This window comes from Papio anubis, chromosome 12, assembly GCF_008728515.1.
Source record: "Papio anubis isolate 15944 chromosome 12, Panubis1.0, whole genome shotgun sequence".
NCBI classification, from domain to species: domain Eukaryota; kingdom Metazoa; phylum Chordata; class Mammalia; order Primates; family Cercopithecidae; genus Papio; species Papio anubis.
The window spans coordinates 56,922,649-56,944,559 of NC_044987.1; the positions used below are offsets into that span (position 1 = coordinate 56,922,649).

The 21,911-nt window shown below is 39.2% G+C and overlaps 1 protein-coding gene across 11 annotated transcripts in view; it reads left to right on the forward strand.

The window, feature by feature from the left end:
- PAK1 (p21 (RAC1) activated kinase 1) overlaps positions 1-21,911 on the forward strand; it is a 148,721-nt gene that overhangs the window by 124,591 nt on the left and 2,219 nt on the right. For 9 of the 11 annotated variants that reach the window (XM_017948790.2, XM_017948785.3, XM_017948787.3 and 6 more), the window contains 6 exons: positions 1,969-2,017; positions 7,307-7,419; positions 10,455-10,572; positions 13,813-13,912; positions 14,955-15,151; positions 18,342-18,479. In XM_017948790.2, the coding sequence (XP_017804279.1) occupies positions 1,969-2,017; positions 7,307-7,419; positions 10,455-10,572; positions 13,813-13,912; positions 14,955-15,151; positions 18,342-18,479 (715 nt within the window). Of the gene's footprint in view, positions 1-1,968; positions 2,018-7,306; positions 7,420-10,454; positions 10,573-13,812; positions 13,913-14,954; positions 15,152-17,518; positions 17,758-18,341; positions 18,480-19,051; positions 19,118-21,911 lie in introns of those variants that run through there. The other 2 variants (XM_017948789.2, XM_021926344.2) reach the window with 2 other exon arrangements.

A 21,911-nucleotide genomic window follows, 5' to 3' on the forward strand; every position in this document is an offset into this window, starting at 1 on the left:
TCTGTTAGTGCTAAAGGAAGAATGAAATATTTATTAAGCACCTATGCTGATGTTTCCACATTGCATAATTTTTAAAATATAAATGCCACACCAATATGATGAATTGGTAATACTGTAATTTTTGCTTGCTTTTATTTCTCCTTAAAGACCTGAAGATTATTATTCTTTTGGACTTGGAATTCATAGTCTAACTATATGTCTATTCAAGTTAGAAATAGGTATTAACCAGTAGGCCTGAGTAGCTTTCTAGAACTTTGTAATCATGGAGACAGTCCCCAAATGTCCAGTGCCCTGAGGCTTGGGCATGTTTGCCCTTTAAGAATAGTACATCTAGTAGGATCAGGAAAGGATGGGGTTAGGAAGACAGATACCAGCTTTATAACAGAAGATAGTTAGGGGCAGGATAATCAGGCAGCAAAGAAATAACTGCCTATGCAAGTCATCCAATCCTTATTTGATAGCCAATATGTTATAATCACAGTTTCCAGGAATGTAGCTAGGGTCCCAACTAGAGAGTGATGGTTAGGGAGCTGGTGACCATAGTTTCTAGCTGCAAGGCATGCTTACACGTGACATTTCCCCCTGGATTGACCTGACTTCTCCAAGAATTATAATCTCAGGGCTTGCCTAGGAAGCAGTCTTGTAATAGAGCAGAATTTTAATTTTCTTCAAATTGCATCATATGTACCCAACATATGGCATGTATAGGTACAAATATGTTTTACAAATTACTTACCTATAAATACACAGGGTTTATGGTTACAAGCATAAAATGAGGGTTTTAGTTATTTTGAATGGATTTAGTTATTTTGAATGAATTATTACTTTACTAGCATTATTTCTGCATTTCTTTCCCCCTTCTCTGTCTGTATATATGAATGTGTGTATAATTACATACATATGTGTACACACGTGTCTAGTGGGGTCATTCTTACCTTGGGGGTGGGGCAGAGGTACCCTCAGATCTTCTGGGAACATATATGTTTGAAAGAGTATATTTCATATCATTTTCTGTTTGAAAAATGAAAACTAAAAACCACTTTTATAATACAAACTACAGAAAACAAAATTTACATATCCTATTGATGGAATAAATGATTGAAAACCATTATTTTATTTTAAAGGGTCAAAGTGTATCTATAATATTAGAGCGGGAAGGGTACTTTGAGATTAGATTATTCAGTGTGGTTCTTCAAGTTTTTATAGTTTTTTACTATTTATAGTTTTTTAATGGAAATTTTCACTAAAGATAGCATATATAAGTGTACAACTCAATGAATTTTCAAAAAGTGAACACGCCCATGTAACCAGTACCCAGATTAAGAAAAAGAATATTATTGATGCCCCAAAAGTTCATATTGCTTTTTGATAAATATATAAGACATGCTGGCTCACCCCCAAATACATTCTGAAATTCTCTCCAGGACCCCTTTCTCCTCACCTCTCACCCCCTAGTTGAAAATCATAGATCTAATCTTACCCCTTTTATAGATGAAGAGTTTGAAGCCAGAAGAAATTAGAGCCACTTGCCAAGGGTGATGGAGGCGAAGAGAGAAGCAAGCAGGAACAGGAAATTAATATATATTGAACATCCGTTATATGTTATGCAATTGGCTAAGTACTTTACATGAACTAATCAATTTAAATTATCTTATATTCTCTTATGTCCACTTTACAAATGAGGAAAGTGAAGCTCAGAGAAGTTAAATAACTTTCTTAAGATCCTACCTAGTAGGTACTAGGTAGAAGTAGCAGGTTGGAATTAGGTCTCTTGGCCACTAGAGCCTACATTCTCTTTACTACCACTTAATGTCTTCTTAAGTATGAGAATGGATGATGCAGGGAGAGGATTATTTTTACTGCTGTTGTTTTTGACACTCACAGATTGTGTGTAGAACTACATTTGACAAATATCACTTCATTGAACACTATTTTTTTTCCCTCTTTCTCTGCCACCTTACTGTTCAGTGCTTCAGGCACCGTGTACACTGCAATGGATGTGGCCACAGGACAGGAGGTGAGTATCCACCACCCACTGTTGCCCTTTAGTTCTGTTTCTTTTTATTTGGGATTAATTTTTAGCCCTTGTTAGGTCAATAGGAACATTTCTAATTTTTTTTTTTTTTTTAATTGAGATGGGGTTGACTCACTCTGTTATCCAGGCTGGAGTGCAGTGGCGTGATCTCTGCTCACTGCAACCTCCGCCTCCTGGGTTCAAACAATTCTCCAGCCTCAGTCTCCTGAGTAGCTGGGATTACAGGCACCTGCCACCATGCCTGGCTAATTTTTGTATTTTTTAGTGGAGATGGGGTTTCACCATGTTGGCCAGGCTGCTCTCAAACTCCTGACCTCGGGTGATCTTCCTGCCTCGGCCTCCCAAAGTGCTGGGATTACAGGCGTGAGCCACTGCGCCCAGCTGGACCATTTCTAGTTTCTTACTGTAGCATACAAGAGCCAAATAGCAGGCTAACATGATGAAACGTAAGGTTTGGACTAAGGTGAAATAGTTAGATGGAGGGAAGTGGATGGATTTGAGAGATACTTAGCAGGTAGGTTCGACAGGATTAGATGATTGACTGAATGTGAACATTGTTTACAAGTGAGTGATATTATTCAAGGAGAAAGGAAAAAGAAATTGGATACTACCTGATTGCCAAGTGGATAGTTGCTTATACAAGTCTGGGGCTTGGGGGAGAAATCTGATCTACAGGAGATTTAAACCATGTCTCTTGACTCCTAATCTACTGGTGCTACCTTTACTTTCCACTGAACAGTGAAATCCTCATTTATTTGGAGGCAGCTTTTTGTCCCTCTCGTTTCATTAAGCCATGAGAACTATAGCTAAAGCCTGCTGACCCAAGGTCTTATATTCAGTAGAAGGAAGTTAAGAAGGGAATATAGAGTACTTGAGGTTTCCTTGCATTCTAATATTTGGTTGCAGAGTAGGAGTGTCAGCCAGTGAACTGGATGGCAGCTGCCCCAGAGAAGTTCTTTCTTCAGAGAGTACCGGGACATAGCAATTGAGAGAGGCACCTCTTCTTCCAATGAAAATAGAGTTGGGGTCCTGTAAGGGAGGCTGCTAGACACGTGCTTCTATATTTCTGGTGGTTGAAACCACGTGGCATCCTGGAGAAGTCATGGTTAATAGCGGTAGCATATATCTCACTAGGCTCTCGTGAGTTTTTCAAGTGTTAAAGCCAAATATTAAGGCTCCACCTAGGGTAAGCCAAGTTTTAAAAATCATTATTATGGTTAAGGATTTATTCATTGTTCTTTGACGTGAGAATGCAAAGAACTAGATGCTTATAAGCCTTTAGCTACTTATATAACCTTGGGCAAGTCATCTGACCTCTCTGAGCCTGAATTTTATATATTTATAAAATGTGCATGATAAAATGTCCACAAAAGTGTTGAAAGAATTCAGTAAAGCAATACATGTGAAAATGCATTATAAACTTTATGAACTACATATTCATATTTATTCATTTTTACTCATATGCATATGTACGTATTCCACAAAGCATTTGCTTTATGCCACACCTTATGCTAAGAATTCTGTGAAAGTTCACAGACATTAAAATCATGTGTAAATGTAAGAGACCGTAATTTCCTTTGTGTACATATAAAAGCCTTGTAATATTGACAGAAATCTGCCTTAAAGTAAAAATAATGGTGAGGAAGGAAGGATAGTATTATCATGACATTTTAATGATGGTGAATATGATGCAGAGATTAAAATAAAGAAGGTTATACCAATCCTGAAAAGAACTCTATGAGGTAGGTAATATTATTTTTTCTTTACTGCTGAGGAATTTGAGGCTCAGGGTGTATAAATAACTTTTTTGCAAAGTTGTACTGTCAGCAATTAGCAGGGACTGGTTTAGAATCTTCGACTCCCAATCCTGTGTGTTTTGGGCCTCAAGAGCACAACAGAGCTGAGGTTAGATACTAGAGTCCCTTGTCGTGTTTCTGGCCTCTCAGGCTTCACAGTCCTTGATGGGAGGCAGGTAGGTGATGATGGTGGTTTCTGGAAGGCCTGGAGGCTGGCTGTGTGAGAAGCTGGCCAGAGGAAAGAGAAATTTAAATTCATTGTATGCCTGCCTTGTGGTTACAAAACTATGAATGGAAGGGAGTCCATCAGGGTGGCTAATGCAGTGTGGTCAGGAAGGCTTCATTTCCTGCCCCAGGGAGAATAAATCTTTAGTGGAGTCAGCAGGATGCTCTCGGTCTTTGTGAGTGCGTGCTTATTGGGGGTTATCCAGCTGAGAAGGGCAGACCTATTGTCTCACATATAGGAAGAATGTTAGTGCTGGGAAGTCTTCCAGTTACAGATCAACAATTATTTTTCAAGCGTGTTTTTAGAGAGAATGTGTATAATAGAAAGAACAGACTGGAAGAGCCTTTGGAGTCACATGGACCTGTGGATATTGATTATGACCTTAGAATTTTCTTGAGTCTTCGCCTCAATTTTCTTACCTGAAAATGCAGATCATGATTCTTACTTTGCAGGGCTGTTAGGTTTTACTGTGATAATATAAGTAGGGCATCTAGCACAGAGCCTGGCACACAGTTGGTATTTGATAAATAGTAGTGGTGGGAGAGTGGTTGCTGTGCCAAGTACTTATTAAATGCTGTTATTACTATGATTACCATTTTCATTATTGTCTAACTTTATTGCTTATTTACTTATATGTGAGTAATGCATTTGCCATTGTCTCACTTGGTATTCAAAACAATCTTGAGAAGAGGGGAATCAAGGTTGAGATTATCTTCAATGTATTGATGAAGAGACTGAGGCTCAGAGAGCTTGTGATTGGTCAAGGTCAGTAAGTGATAAGTCCTGAGCTTAAGTTCTCAGAGTTCAAGTCTAGTTCTTTTTCTGTTATAGGAATGCTATATCCTAGCCTATATAGGTGGGGTCTGATAGATGAAGGACACAGCCTAGCCCATAGTTAGTAGCTATTGAAAAGGGCTCCCAGCTGAGCACGATGGCTCACGCCTGTAATCCCAGCACTTTGGGAGGCCGAGGCGGGCAGATTATGAGGTCAGGAGTTTGAGACCAGCCTGGCCAACATGGTGAAACCCTGTTTCTACTAAAAATACCAAAATTAGCCAGGCGTGATGGCGGATCCCTGTAATCCCAGCTACACGGGAGGCTGAGGCAGGAGAATCGCTTGAACCCGGGAGGCGGAGGTTGCTGTGAGCAGAGATTGCCATTGCACTCCAGCCTAGGCAACAGAGCAAGACTCTGTCTCGAAAGGAAAAGAAAAAAGAAAAGGACTCCCATGTCCTGCCCCAGCCTCCATGTTAGCCTCTTTATGCCTCTCCTTCCTTGCTGCTGCCAGCAGTGACCACTGTGAGGTTCATAAGCAGTGTCCCATCCTCCAAGATGGCATGAGTAACTCAAAAGACATTCTTCTGGCTCCAGTCCTTAATGTGTGTTATAAGGGCTAACTATACTTAATATCTTTAGATCAACATGTTGCTTTTCAAACGTTAGGAAAAACTAATGCTCAGCTGTTATAGACAGCTGCCACCAGACTAGAAGCCTGACCTAACAGGAAACTCCACTCCAAAGCAATTTTTCCTTACTTGAGGTAGGGAATGGAGGTGGTCAGATTTTTTTACGGAATTACTTCTATTCTTAATGATTAACTTGGCCTCTGCAAAAGACTGTCCATTCTTGACTTGAAGAAATAATAGAGTCAGGGATTTGTCACATAAAAGTTTGAATCATTCCTTCTTTATACTTCTTGCTGCTTCTAGAAAGACAACTTCGTTCTATTAGATGTTCGTGTTCTTGTCCACTAAGCAGGAAAAAGGCAAAATATCTCTAGAGAATGAACACTTAGAAAATAATTTAAAGTATACTCCTATGGGATAGAGGAGCCCATTGCCATTTTTTTGTTGTTTTTATTTAAAAACAAAGTACTGACCAACCTATTGACTTCTCTCTTGCCCTCTTTCTACAGACATTTCTTGAGCACCAACTCTTATGTGTGTAAAGGCCTATGTTTGGCATTGGGGTTCTGGGTTTTCAGTCAAGCCCTCAAACTTCTTGATACACTACCCCTAACTAATCATTACACATGATAGCAAGTTGTAAGTTCCATAAAAGAGGGATAAATATGATCTTATAGGGCTTTAAAGAAGGGAAAAGGCATATTGGGTTTGGAGAATGAAGTTTCCTTTGGCCTGATACAAAGCGTAAGTAGCTTTTGAATGTATGGAAATGATACAGGCTGTTCCAGATGAAGAGAAGATTCTGAACAAAGGAAGGGGAACTAGATACCAGGGAGAACATGGAGTGTTCTCCATGAACACTCCTCTGTGAAGGAATAGAGTTGGAAGTAAAGTAGGGGCCAGATCATGAGAACTTTGAATGTTGTACTGAGAAACATTTCTAGGCAACCAGGAGCCATGTAAGTTTTTGAACAAGGTTATCAAATGTGTACTGTGGGGGAAAATTAATCTGGCTACATGTACAGGATAACTTGGCATCCCTTTTGAGGGTTCTAATCCTGATTTTGCTGTTGAATAGCTATGTATGCAAATCACATCCTCTCTGAAACACAGTTTCCCCATCTGTTGAATCATTAGTAATATTTAGCAAACAAGGTGTCTTTGCAGATTAAATGAAATAACAAATTTGAGAACACCTTATAATAGTACCTTACGTATAGAAGGAATTGATACCAAGTACCTTAGAAACTAAAGTATACCTTATATTCATGTTGTCTGGAAATTTGTTTTTATTTCTATAGATAGAGCTCTCATCCTCCTTTTCTGTTCTTTCTTGACCTGGTCAACTCTGATTTATCTTTCTACACCAGGTTCAGAAAGTCACCTCTCCCTTTATGAAGTCCCTATACTTGGCCAGATTGAACGAGTTCTTGGCTTTTGCCGTATTCTGTGTTTTGCTAGCATTTTATATGAACCTCTGTTATAGCATCTCTTTTCTGTTGTGACTTTTTAAAAGTATTTTTCTACACCAAAGTTTGATTCTGAAACTTTGGTGTATATCACAGTGACCTGGAAGACTTATTACATCACATAGTTTCTGATTTAGTAGATTTGGGGTGGGACCCCAGGTTTTTATTTCCAACAAGCTCCCAGATGATGATAATGCTGGCTTGAGACCTCACTTTGAAGACCGCTGGTCTACATAGACAAATTGTGAATTACTCGAGGGCTAAGACTGTATCTTACTCATCTTTGTTTCCTGAGTACTTAAGGTCTGGTACTTAGTAGGTGCTTAATAAATGGGAATGACTATGGTTGCACATTGAATATACTCTGATTTCAGGTGGCCATTAAGCAGATGAATCTTCAGCAGCAGCCCAAGAAAGAGCTGATTATTAATGAGATCCTGGTCATGAGGGAAAACAAGAACCCAAACATTGTGAATTACTTGGACAGGTATGGAGTGGTGGGTCCCATCAGAGGGATAGGGCCTTTGGGACTGACTGGTGGACTGTCAGAGGAGAGGGCGGTGCCAGCACTCAGAACGGCCTCCATTTAAGAGTCTTCTGTGATGCTGAGCTCTCTGTAGGTGACCCTGTGTAATGCTGGACACCTTTATTGCTGGGAAATCCTTCTGTATTAGGCTGAACTCTACCACCATGTAGCTTGTAACAGTTGATCCTATTACTGTTTGTTTTGCCTAAGGGAAACCTACCAGCCCATCTGCCTGAGTCAAACATCTAGGTCCTTAACTCATTTTATATCCCAAATCTTTCCTTATTCTGCTCATCCTCCTGAATAACTGCTTGTTTGTTTATGTTCTCTTAAAATGCAACGTGCAGAACTAGATGTTTCATTTGAGATCTGACCACTACGGAGAGAGTGGGACTCTTTCTAAACTCAACACAGCTTAATGATTTCATTCTTGTTTTATCTTTTAGGATGTGTGCTTTGACTCCTAGTAAGTTTGCAGTCAACTAAAATTTCTGATTTTTTTTTTTACATAGCTTGCATTAAACTGGAAATATAGAACTTTTTCACTATCTTCATTAAGTCCCATTTTTATTGTTTTAGCCCATCATTCCAGCTCATCAAAATTGTTTTTCAAAATAGTAAGAGCGGTTGTATATAATATTTGTATTGTGCTTTATTTTGTACTAAGCACTTTCACGAACAGTATCTCATTGTGAGGTAGGGTTTTTTATCCATATTTTACAGACGAGGAAACTGAGGTTTATAGATGTTAATAACTTGTCCAAGAGTAGTAAGCCATAAAACAGCAAAGCAGTGTTTTGAATTTGAATATTCCTAGCACCAATATCAATGCCCTTTCTATTATATCAGGTTCTTTTCTCCGATACCTGAACAAAAAAAAAAGTTAAGCTTCTTGCCCAGGGTTCAGAGACATCATAGGTGGAGGTGAAATTGGACTATATCTTGGGCTCTAATTTCTTTACCTCTTATATTGCATGACCAGCTACCTCTTCCTGTTACTGGTAGATTTCATAAGGGTGCCTTCTTATTCTGCATCTAAAACACTAGTAAGCTTCAGTTTCCTTAAAAAGGAAAAGAGTTGAACTTTGACATTCCCAACACTGTAAAGAATAAAGCCTTTTTCTTTGAGATGGTTATGTCTCCTTAATGTGGGTCCTGACTGGCTCTGAAGAATCCTCTGAAAGTTAGTACCTTATCATCTCTTTCAGAACTTATTATACAGAGAATATAGCTCGTGCAAACTACTGAAGGCGACAGGGGTTTTAGATTTTGGCTCAGGATATGGAAAAATGAAAGCTGTCAGTAAGGGTATGGCCTGTCTCACAAAATGGTGAGTTACCCATCAGTGGATGCATCTAAATGATAAGACCATGTTATTGAAGGAATTTGTGTTCTGGGAGTAGGATTAAGAGACTAACAGATTTGTTTATTAATCATACCTTTACTGGTATTCCCAGAGGCTTTTACTCTGGAAATCAGAAGTAAATAATGCTATCTTTGCCCTCAAATAGTTCCTGGTCTGGTATAGAAAAAAGTACACTCTGTAAAATCATAGAAGAGGATCTTAACCTGAGCATTCAGTGAAGGTGTTACAAATGAGGGTCTGTGGTTTTTGTGAGATGTCCCAGGGGGAACTCCATCACATATGGATGAACTCATCGGCAGAACCCTCATGATGTAATCACCTTCCAAAGGCCCCACCTCCTAATAACATTAGTGATTAGATTTTCAACATATAACTTGTGAGGGACACAAACATTCAGACCATAGCAGTTCAAATCCCCATAGTCTTCTCTCTCAAAAGAGATTGTTGAAGAAACACTTAGTCTGTCATGTTTATTTGTCATGGACATTTAAAAATTACAAATCAGAACACAAAGTTTTATGGAAAGAGCAGTCGATTAGTAGTCAAAAAAATAGGATTCAAATCTTACCCTTTGCTTGAGTGCATTTGTTAAAATCTTCCAACAGTCTCCACATCTGTCCAGCAGTGTTCCCAATATCAGGATGAAGATAAGATGATACCACACAGTTCAAGCCAGTGCAAGGAATGTTTTTTTCCCAATCCGGCATCTATGTCCAAGACTGGCAGAAGACTTTAGGGCTCTAGGCTCACCTTGTTTTTATTTGTCCGATTCTATAGTAAGGAAACATTGACCAGATAGGCTAAGTGACCTTTTTATTTATCATGTAATAGGGTTGAGTGATCCAACCTCTGAGTGAAGCCATCACTTCTAACTCATGTGAGCCCACAATCTCTCCGGGGATACCTTACTAAATGGTAGCCTTGGCTTATCAGACGGCTTTGGCTCTGTAAGCCGTTGCTAAATTCATTCCATTTTTGAATCACAGACACTCAAAGTAGAGGTCAATTGTCAGCATAATGACTATGTATACAACACTTTGCAGCTTTTAAGGGACTCATAAACATTATTTCATTTAATATTTTTAGTTATCTTTTATTTCATTCATTGATTTATTTAGTAAATATTGGCTTTTGCTGTGCTGGACTCTGGGGATAGAGTCTTAAACAAGACCCAATACTTGGTCTCATAGATTTCAGATCTGGTAGGACTCTCTGGGAGGGTTAGTAGCTCTCTCTTCTTTGGGTAACATGGACTGTAAATCCTATCATTGTAAAATGTTTGGATGCTTCTAGAGGGAATCATGTCAGTCTTTCTAATTTTAGAATGTCTTCCTTTGTGTTGTGATGAAATGCAATTTTATTGTATCACTTTAAGCTAGTGATCTTAGTTCTGCCCTTTGGGGTTTCACAGAACATGTATGCTTGGTTTTTTCCAGGAGCATCCTTGAGAAATTCAAAGTTAGTGATTTTGTCCCCCAGATTCTGCTTTTCCCCAAAGTAAAGAATCTTTTACTTTACTTTGTGCTAAGACGTAGTTTCACTCTGTGTATATGCTTAGCCTTTGAAACCCAGTGCCATGGCTCAGAGTACTCTGATTGTTCCCTCTCACCCTTTATCTGTATTCCTGCAGTTACCTCGTGGGAGATGAGCTATGGGTTGTTATGGAATACTTGGCTGGAGGCTCCTTGACAGACGTGGTGACAGAAACATGCATGGATGAAGGCCAGATTGCAGCTGTGTGCCGTGAGGTAAGGCCAAGGGCCAAGCAGTCTTGGGTAGAAAGCTGCCTCCGTATTCCTGTCTCCTGAAGTTCCCTACCCAGTGAGATCTCAGTCTGGGCTCTGTGGAATTGGTAGAAATTAGTGCTGACACTCCTATCATTCCTGTATTGTACCTGTGTTTGTCATTTCTATCACCATGATTTTTTTTCCTTTAAAGATAACTTTATTCTACCCAATGTAGAAAAATTATAAAGTACTAGATAGTATATATTGTAAAAAGTCACTCGTAATTCCAGTCTTAAACACTCTAAGCACATTATTATATATTCCTTTATCTCTTTTATCTGGGCATATATTTTAATCATTTTTATTCTGCTTTCTTGCTTTATTTTTGTGCTATAAGGAAAATAAAGCAGAGTAAGAAGGTAGTGATGGAGGAAGTTCTATTTTAGACGGAATACTCAGGGAAGGTTTTGCTATGGATTTGAGTAAACATCTGAATGATATATAAAAGCAAGCCAGCAAAAATCTAGGGTAAAATACTTCCAGGAAAAAAAAAAAAAGGTCAAATAGATATTCCCTTTCTCCTCATTGCGATTAAATGTCTAGAATTGATAATATGCTGATGTAAGAGGAAAAAAAGCCCTCCAGAAGGCCTGGACAGTGTCCTCAGGGAATAACCACATTTCATTTCCATTAGAGCAAGAAAATGAAGGGAATATTCAGAGACATTGAGGATATTGGGTGTTTTGCTGATGACAGACTGGAACTTTCTGGTGGCCCAATAATGCAAAAGTAATTGCAGTTTTTGCCATTACTTTAAAAAAAAAAAATGCCAAAAACCACAATTGCTTTTGCACCAACATAATAGAAAAGTTAGGAAATTAGGGGAAGCATAGAAGATGACATGAGGTTCAGAATTTTGTGGGGATGAGTATAATAGTGTGATTGGGGTTTGATGGTGCAAGATCTGAAGGCATACTGCTGAAATTATGTAGTTACATATTTAATCAGTGTTAAGAAAAATAAAATGTGAAATCAATACTGCCCTAGAAAATATGGTCCCCTTTGCAAACAACTTTGGGATCTAGAATATTCACAAGTAATTGGAATTAATTAATGGAATTAATACCAGGCTGGGATTCTTAGGGGTTCTGACTTTTTTTCCTTGTTCCACTACTAATGCAGTATTTCTTAACCTTCTTTTCATTGTCTCCTTCTTAAGGAGCCTTTTTCCTAATCATACTCCCTGCCATGAAATTTTAATATCACAGATACATAGGTCAACTGTTTACATACTATGGCCCTTTGGAGGGTCATAAACCATTGTAATACCTAAGATTTTTTTCACCACACCTGCTTACCCTCAGGAACCAACTTTCACTAGTGGAGAATACATACAAACGTATACTTTGGGAAATCATTTTGCCTCATTATTAATCTATAAAATGGAAATTGCAACATTCACACTGTATATACCTTAGGGGTGCTATATGGATGAAAAAGCACTTGGAAAAAAATGTTAATGTTGTATAATAGATGGTATTACTATTCTTCAGCTCTAATAGAGATCATCTCCTTTTTAAAACATCTTTACTGAGATATAATTCACCCATTTAGAGTATATAATTCACCAGCTTTTAGTATGTTCATAGAGTTGTACAACCACCATCATAATGAATTTTAGATCCTTTTTATCACTCCAAAGAGGAAATTAATAGCCATTAACAGTCAATCCCCATGTCCCCTGCCCTGACTCTCCCAGCCCTATGTAACCGCTAATCTATTTTCTACCTCTGTAGTTTCCCTGTACTGGGCATTTTATATAAATGGAATCATGTAATATTTGTTCTTTTGTAATTGGCTTCTTTTACTTAGCTAGCATTGTGTTTCAAAGAATCATCCATTTTGTAGCATGTATCAGTACCTCATTCCTTTTTATTGCCAAGTAATAGAATGGACATTTGAGTTCTTTCTGTTTTTGGCTGTTATAAAAAATAAAAAATTACTCTATGAACACTTATATACCAGTTTTTGTGTGGAGGTATGTTCTCATTCTCGTGGGTATATAACTACAGGTGGATTGCTGGTCATATGACAACTCTGTACTCAACTTTTGAGGAACTGCCAAACCATTTCTGTAGTAGCTGTACTGTTTTACACTCCTGCCAGCATTGTATGAGGTTCCAATTTCTCAAGATCATTCTTTTTCATCATAATTTCTGACATCCTGAGATGTCTCCACCCTTGTAAGAAGAGCAGCTCTTACATTTTCAGGGAAAACCCAATTCTGGATATTGTTTTATTCTTAATTTAGCCATTGGTATATTCTTAGAAAGTAAAGTATTAGGTTAGGACCATTTAAATAGTATTTTCCTGTTCACTTATATCTTTAGTGTTTTTTAATTGGTAGAAGTTTCTAAAAAATTAGTTTTGGGTCAATGAAAGCAAATTATTGATTTAGTAGAAAAGCTGAGATGATCTCATCTAATTCCCACATTTTATAGATGGGAGTCCAGAATTATATAGTTAGTGGGGTAGCAGCAGAACCAGGCATTTTAATTGTACCATTGTGTCTCTTTGTTACTCATTCTGCCTGTGTACCATAGGTGTTTTCCAAGGTTCTTCTCTTTCTCTTATACCCTTTGCCAGGTTCAACCATTTCTGTAACTTAAACAAAAATCATCTCTTCCCAAATGACTTGTAAATATTTACCTCTGTATGGAAACTCAGAGTTATAAATTCAGTTGCCTACTGGACATTTGTCTTCAGATGTCAAATTCAGCATATCCAAAATAGTACAAAATATCTCCTCACCAAAATAAGATTATCCTGCTAACTTACTGCTTCTAGTATCACTTCCATATGTCTGCTTCCTCAAATATGACCCTTATTTGTTGTTTTCCTCCAGTCTGTCATTATAAGATCCTTTCCATTTTTCTTCAGTAATTTCTCTTGGGCCTTAGGTTCTTTACCAAGGATCTAATTTAAAAAAAAAAAAAAAAAACCATTGGAGGAACTCCTTTACTTAAAAAACTATTTTAAGGTGAAAGGCAGCATGGAGTGTTAAAAGAATGTTTAGCTGGGAGATGGAAGACTTGGTTCTAGATCTGGCTCTGCGAGTGATTTGGGGCAAGTCCTTTTACTCGTTGGGGCCTTACTTCCTTTATTTTAAAGTGAAGAGGTTGAATTAGTTGATTTTCTATTAAGTCTTCTGTATTATATGTATGTCCTTTCTTTCTCCCCCTGCCCACACCACTTCAATAGTGTCTGCAGGCTCTGGAGTTTTTGCATTCGAACCAGGTCATTCACAGAGACATCAAGAGTGACAATATTCTGTTGGGAATGGATGGCTCTGTCAAGCTAAGTAAGTAGGAGCCTTAGGAATGATAATACTTCTCTCCCTGTGGGGCCCTGTCTCCTGTGAGATGGTCATCATATAATAGTAACTACGACACTCACCAAAGGGTCTTTATTATTTCATGGGATATGAGGGCTGTTTTATATTCTTCTATATTAATCATAGGATATCATTTCATTATTTTTTCATTCATGTATACATTTAACAACCACCACAAAAAACTTGGCTGAATGCTTACTCTGTGCTAGGTCCTGTGATGGGCACTGAGAGTACATTTTCCCTACCTTCTCAATCTAGTATGGAAAACATTTAATAGATAATTAGAAAAAAGGGTTTTGCGTAACTTCTTTCATTCAGTTATTCAGCAAACTTTTATTGAACGTCTAGTACATGCCAGTCCTTCTAGGGATATGAGGACAAGTAAGAAGATATAATCCGTACTCTCAAAGACTTCCTAATTTAAATAAATTTATAATTGCAATATAATGTGAAAACCACGGCAGGTAGAACATTTTGTTCAAAGGTGTAAAGACCAGTAGACCAGAAAAACAGGCTATGTTATGGGTGGATGGGCAGTTTATGGAAGGACTGCTAGCAGCCCTGGGCCTGGGGCATAAAAACAGGGCCATGCTTAGTCATAGGTGACTGGGGTTTAAATCAAGGACTCGTGCCCAAGAAATAAGGCAAGGACCTCATTGCCATATTTGAGAATATGAGAATGGTTTTTCAAGAACAAAGCAAAACTGGGACAAGCAATCAAGACCAAAATGGGCAGCTTGGACTTTAACACTAAGTCCCCTGGTTTAAGGAGAGATAGGAGGCCAGAGATGGTGTTTCTTATATTCCTCCTATGTCTCTTCAGGGTTCAATAGGAAATAGGCTAGGAGCTAGACATGAAGGTGGCAGTCAAGTGACTTTGGAGAGACAAAGGATAGCAGAGCTGGAAGCCAGGCAGATCTTGTCACCTACGTGTAGGCACACAGTCAACACTTACTGAAGTGAGTGTATATCCTAAATGTATGTTCTTTCTCTTATTTTTCTTTTCTAGCTGATTTTGGATTCTGTGCACAGATAACCCCAGAGCAGAGCAAACGGAGCACCATGGTGGGAACCCCATACTGGATGGCACCAGAGGTTGTGACACGAAAGGCCTATGGGCCCAAGGTTGACATCTGGTCCCTGGGCATCATGGCCATCGAAATGATTGAAGGGGAGCCTCCATACCTCAATGAAAACCCTCTGAGAGTGAGTGGTACCATTCCTATTTCAATTTATTTGGGCTGTTGTCTCTAGTCCCAGGAAATAAGAATCCAGGCTATTCTCTATGGCTTTCAACCTGGAGATCCCTTTTCTGGATACAACTAGTCACTGTTGAACTTAAAATATAAATGGTCAAAGAAAAGGAATATTAGAAGTCACTCATTCATTTATTCAACAACTATTTGAGTCCCTTTCAAGTGCAAGAAACTATTCTAATGAAAATAAAATAAATTAATATGTAGTAACAGATGGTAAATGCTGTGAGAAAAAGCAAAGTAAGGAAGTTAAGAGAGTAATGGAGGAAGAGGTGTGCTATTTTAGAGCAGAGAGGGAAGTTCTCTCTCGTAAGTTATTTTATTCTGCAGAGTTGGGAAGTCATTAGAGGGTTTTGAGCTGAGGAGTAATGTGATCTGATTTATGTTTTAAACAGATCATTTTGGCCGCTTTTATGGAAAATAGACTGCGAGAGACTGTTGTAATAGTTCAGAGTGGTGGTGTCTTGGTAGGAGTGGAAGTGAGAAGTGGTCAGACTCAGGAAATGTCTTGAAGGACTAGCTGACAGGATGAACTGAATATTAGAGAAAGAGGAATCAGCAATTACTACACGATTTTTGGTCTGAATTGCTGAAAAAATTCAGTTGCCATCTGTTGAAATGGTGAAGACCATACTTAAGTTGGGTAATTAAGAGTTGGTTTTGAATGTGCTGATTTGAAGTGTTAATTAGACATTTAAGTGGAGCTGGGAGTAGAGTTTGGCTTAAGAGTCTGGAGTTCAAGGGTGAGGGGTCAGGACAATAAACATAAATTTATTAGTAAATAATATATAGTTGGTATTTAAAATCAGAGGTAGATGAGATCACTCACCTAGAGAATGAGTACTGTTAAAGAAAAGAGATTTGAGTACTGAGCTCTAGGTTATTCCACTGTTTACAGGTTGGAGGAACTAGCAAAGTAGACCAAGGAGTGGCCTTTCTAGTGTGAGAGAACAGAGAAGTGTCTTGGAGGTGAAGTGTCCTGGAGATGAATAGAACAGTGTGCTTCCCGAAGGAGGAGGAGGGTAGATTATGTGTCAAATGTGATTGATAGGTTAAGATGAAACTGAGAAATGAACATTGGATTTGCCAATGTAGAGGTTCTTAATGACCTTAACAATCAGTTGTCAGTAGAGAGATGGGGATGAAAGTCTAATTAAATTCATGAAAGTGGAAGAAGAGGACGTTGAGATGGCATGTATAAACAGGTTTTTTTTTCTCTTAAAGGAATTTTGCTGGGAAGGGTAACAAAAATGGAACACTATCTTAAAATGGAGTCAAGGGAGGGTTTTTCTAAAAGATTATGTCTGTGTGCTAATGGGAATGATTTAGTGGAGAGGAGGAAAATGGTCATGTACAAAAAGGAAGTGACAACTATAGAAGTGATATCCTTAAGTCGATGAGAGGGGTTCGATCAAGTACTGAAGTAAAGGACATTAGATTAGCATGGACAATTTATCCCTTGTAACAGAGCATATCAACACAGATGCAAATGGGTTGGTAATCTTGGTGTGGGCAAACGTGAAATTTATTCTGCTTGCTTTTATTTTCTCATTTATTCCCACCTCCCATCTAGTGCAGGAGTTCCCTGTGCACTGTTGCTGGTAGGTGGTCATCTACATGCTCATGTCATCCTTGGATATCTCTGATTATTGGAAATTGCTTCAGTGCACCAAACTGAAACTACCTTCTGTAGTTTCTATCCTTTGGTCCCAGCTTTGCCTCTGACTCCACATGCAACATATTCTTCCCTGCCTTAGAATGGCCTTGCAGAGATTTGAAGATAATAATCGGTGGGATATGTTGGAAACAAGACAGAGTGATCCTAGACACACACACACACACATTTTTTTTTTGAGACAGAGTCTCACTCTGTCACCCAGGCTAGAGTGCAATGGTGTGATCTCAGCTCACTGCAACTTCCACCTTCCAGGCTCAAGCGATTATCCTGCCTCAGCCTCCTGAGTAGCTGGGATTACAGGCATCTTGACCATGCCCAGCTAAGTTTTGTACTTTTAGTAGAGACCAGATTTCGCCATATTGATCAGGTTGGTCTTGATGGTCTCGAACTCCTGACCTCAGGTGATCCACCCACCTCAGCCTCCCAAAGTGCTGGGATTACAGGAGTGAGCCACCACGCCCGGCCCTAGACATATCTTTTTATGTTTCTGTACCTTATTTGTGAAGTGAGGATGATAATTCTTGCCCAGAGTTAATTGTGGCCATTAAATTAGACAGTGCTTATGTAAGTACTCTTTGAATTAAGTGCTGACTGATTGTAAAGATTTGGTCTTACTGTGTTTTTCTTTACCTTTCCCAGGAGATGCTTCATTTAGGGGACCAAGGTGGCAACAGTTTTCACTTATATTTAATATTCCTTTCCTGCTAGAAGAGATCAGTTCTTGGATGACTGAGGTGAAGGCACCAGGAATAATTTCTGCCAGTAGCTGGGCAGATGTTTCAACAGGCTAAATGGATAATAAACCCTTCAGATGTGTAAGCAAGAATAATAATAAAGCCGGGCATAGTGGCTCACATCTGTAATCCCAGTACTTTGGGAGGTTGAGGCAGGCGGATCACTTGAGTCTAGGAGTTCGAGACCAGCCTGGCCAACATGGTGAAACCCTGTCTCTACTAAAAATACAAAAAGTAGCCGAGTGTAGTGGTGGGCACCTGTAATCCCAGCTACTTGCGAGGCTGAGGCAGGAGAATCGGTTGAAGCCAGGCGGTGGAGGTTGCAGTGAGCCAAGATCTTGCCACTACACTCCAGCCTGGGCGACAGAGCGAGACTCTGTCTCAAAAAAAAAAAAAATAATAATAATAATAATAATAATAAACCCTTAGGTCTGTAACATATTTCGTAAGTTTACAAAGTACTTTCAAATACACTATCTTATTTTTACAGATATGTGAGATGGGCATTATCATCATCCTTACTTTACAGATAGGGAAGTTGCACATAGTCTCATGGCCTTTAAATGTTCAGCCTGATCCTTAGGTCATACTCTTTCCAGTATATATACACAGCTGCTACTTTGCATCCTAGAGCATAAAGCAGCTGACCATATTTCTAGAATGTGTATATGGAGAACAAGAGAGAGCCTCAGTTGGAGTTCAAGGTGATTCACCATTTTTATTGCCAGGCCTTGTACCTCATTGCCACCAATGGGACCCCAGAACTTCAGAACCCAGAGAAGCTGTCAGCTATCTTCCGGGACTTTCTGAACCGCTGTCTTGAGATGGATGTGGAGAAGAGAGGTTCAGCTAAAGAGCTGCTGCAGGTAACTATCCCTGTGCAGGGAAGCACCTAATTCGGGGACTCACTAAACCAGGCCTTTTTTACTTCATGTTTGTCTGTAAGGTACTGAATATTATAGAACTAGGCTTCTCTTTTACCATTTCCTACCCTCACTCTGTTCCTACTGCTCTAACTTTTATCCCTGGGGCTTTGCTTATTTATTTTCTTAGCCTCTTTCTCGGCCTGTTAAAACTCTACACGTTCTCCTAGGCTCAGTTTACAATCATTTTCTGAGCACCTATTGAGCTTTGCTTGTAGCTTTCTTGGTTCCTTCCTTCCTTCCTCCCTCCCTCCCTCCTTCCTTCCTTTTCCTTTCCTTTCCTTTCTTTTCTTTCCTTTCTTTCCTTTCTTCTTCCTTTCCCTTTCTTTTCTTTCCTTTTCCTACCTTTCCCTTTCCTTCCTTCCTTTCCTTCCTTTCCTTTCCTCTCCCTCTCCCTCTCCCTCCCCCTCCCCCTCCCCTTCCCCTTCCCCCCTTCCTTACTCTCACCTCCCCACAGGGTCTCACTCTGTCACCCGGGCAGGAGCGTACAATGGTGTGATTTTGTCTCACTGCAGTTTTCCTCTCCTGGGTTCACTCAAGTGATCTTCCCACCTCAGCCTCCCAAGTAGCTGGGACTACAGGTACATGCCACCATACCGGGCTAATTTTTTAAAAAGTTTTTTGTAGAGACGCGGTTTTGCTGTGTTAGCCAGGCTGGTCTCAAATTCCTGGGTTCAAGCAATGTGACCACCTCGGTTTCCCAAAGTGCTGGGACTACAGTTATGAGCCACCATGCCCGGCCTGCTTGTATCTTTCATTAGCACATCGTTTGTTCTGTTTGAATTAGCCTGGCAGAGTTTGTTTGAGTCTTGTTGAGAAATGGCTCTCTGACACCCAAATCTTACGCAAGTTATATTTTTGCTGGGATTAGCTCAAAGGATACATTTTTAGCAAAGGAACATACGTTTATTTTATTTTATTTATGTTTTATTTTTTGAGACAGGATCTCTGTCTGTTGCCCAGGCTGGAGTGCAGTGGTGCAGTCATGGCTCACTGCAGCCCCAGCCTCCCCAGGTTCTGCTGATCCTCCCACTTTAGCCTCCAGAGTAGGTGGGACTACAAGCGTGCACCACCATACCTGCCTAATTTTTATATTTTCTGTAAAGACAGGGTTTTGCCATGTTGCTCAGGCTGGGCTCAAACGATCTGACCGCTATAGCCTCCCAAAGTGTGGAATCACAGGCATGGCATGAGCCACCATGCCCATCCATGGAACATAAGTTTAGAAGATAATTAGTGAGTATGGCTTTTGAAGTCTATACTTTCTTCACTGGAAATCCTCAGATAATGGCAATGATACTCTACTTGTTGAGAGTGAGATTTTGCCAGTTTGTGGGGAAACCCGGAGTCAGGGGTTTACCAGGCCTTTTATACTCCCACCCCCCTAATCCTGATAATTTTACATGGTTGAAAAAATTGCCTTTAGCAGGCCACATCATTTGTATTTAACATATTTGTTTCCAGTACAATTTCTTATAACAAGTGTTATTTTATTGTATTGCCCACTAGTGATTTAATAGTAAGTATCATGTGCAACTTTATGAAGGCATGCACTGTCATTTATTTTCGTATTATTAAGCCCAGGAGTGACAGAGCAGGGCAGGGCAGGGCAGGACCCAGCATACTGCCCTGTGTTAATTATGAATCTTTCCTACTGGATTATAACCTCTATTTTATTAATCCCTGAGTTTCTTGTTTTACCTAGAACCTGACTCAGGATAGGTACTCAAAAAATATTTATTGAATTGAATGAAATTGCTGGAAGAACCTACATTGGAATATCATCCTCTGGAACATATTTATCATCTCTTTGTAATTGAGGTTACTGATTATGGAGTACTGGCCTATTAGATATGAGATCTGGGTTCTGCCAAGTGTAACCCATTAGTCTCTAGTATCTGTTGGGACTAAAAGTCTCTTAGTACAATGTAGGACCCCTTTTGCTGTTCATGAGAGTTGTATTCTGCAAACTGTAGGCACTGGGAAGTGTGTAAATACGATATGCTAAGCCTGTGATTAGTAAAGATACCATTCTTAATTAAGTACCAAACTATAGTTCTTGAAAGGTTAGTGCCCTCTAAAGTTTTCTTCCTGATACAGTAATATAACTAGTAATAAATGCATTATATTGAATCTTTACCATATTTTAGGCACTAAACACTTTATATATTTAGGCACTAATAAGCACTTTATATATTGTCCTTCACAACAACTCTATGAGTTATAGGTTCTGTTATTCTCATTTTTACAGATGAGGAAACTGAGGTTTCAAGTATTTAGTAACTTTTCCATGATAGCTGATATGTGGCAGATCCAGGATTTCAGCCTGTTTGGCTCCGAAGTGTGTATGCTCTTGGCCACTGCTCTTACAGGCTCAAAGAGTATCACAACTGGAAAGCCCTTAGGGCTCATCTAGTCTGTTTTGTTTATTAGACAGAGAAGGAAACTGAGGCCTCCCAGTTCGGTGTTGGATCATGTTGCTCTCAACTTAGGGGAATTGTAGAAACATGTGATCTGAGAATGCTGGCTTTTTAACTTGTTGGTGTACATTGTAAATATTGAAAACCATGACTTTGAGAATCGTAAATCATAAAAGCTTCACATCTGTTTCTCCTGTGAGAACACACTTATGGACAGAAATACATAGGATGATACATATTGGAATTCCTATCTTCATGATTTAGCTAGGATCTTTTATTCCTTTCATAGTAATAGTACCTTCTTGTTCTCAGTAGCTCTTTATACTATCTCTGTCCCAACAGAAGTTGAAAAAATTCTCAGCAAAGAATATTGTATATATGTTTCCCTCTCTTTGTGTGTGTGTGTGTGTGTACATACATATATACGATATGACTAATCCAGGGAATTAGAAGTATGGCAGAAGAATCAGATATGTTCATGTGAGTTGAATAATTATGCTTAGAGGTCAAATTTGGTTCTCAATTTCCTGGTAGCCAGGGCAGAAAAGGAAATGTGATAGTTCCTATATTTTTTATCAAATAGAAGAAATATCCTACATCTTTAAGACACAAAGCTTTTTTACTACTAAATGTTTAAAAACAAAAAAAAAAACAAAAAAAAAAACAAAAAACACCATTTTTGGTTAAGAGGCTCTGAGAATTACATAAGGAATTGTTAGGCCAGGCATGGTGGCTCATGCCTGTAATCCCAGCACTTTGGGAGGCTGAGGCGGGTGGATCACTTGAGGTCAGGAGTTCGAGACCAGCCTGGACAGTATGGCGAAACCCCGTCTCTACTAAAAATACAAAAATTAGCCAGGCATGGTGGTGGGTGCCTGTAGTCCCAGCTATTCAGGAGGTTGAGGCAGGAGAATTGCTTGAACCCGGGAGGCGGAGGTTGCAGTGAGCTGACACC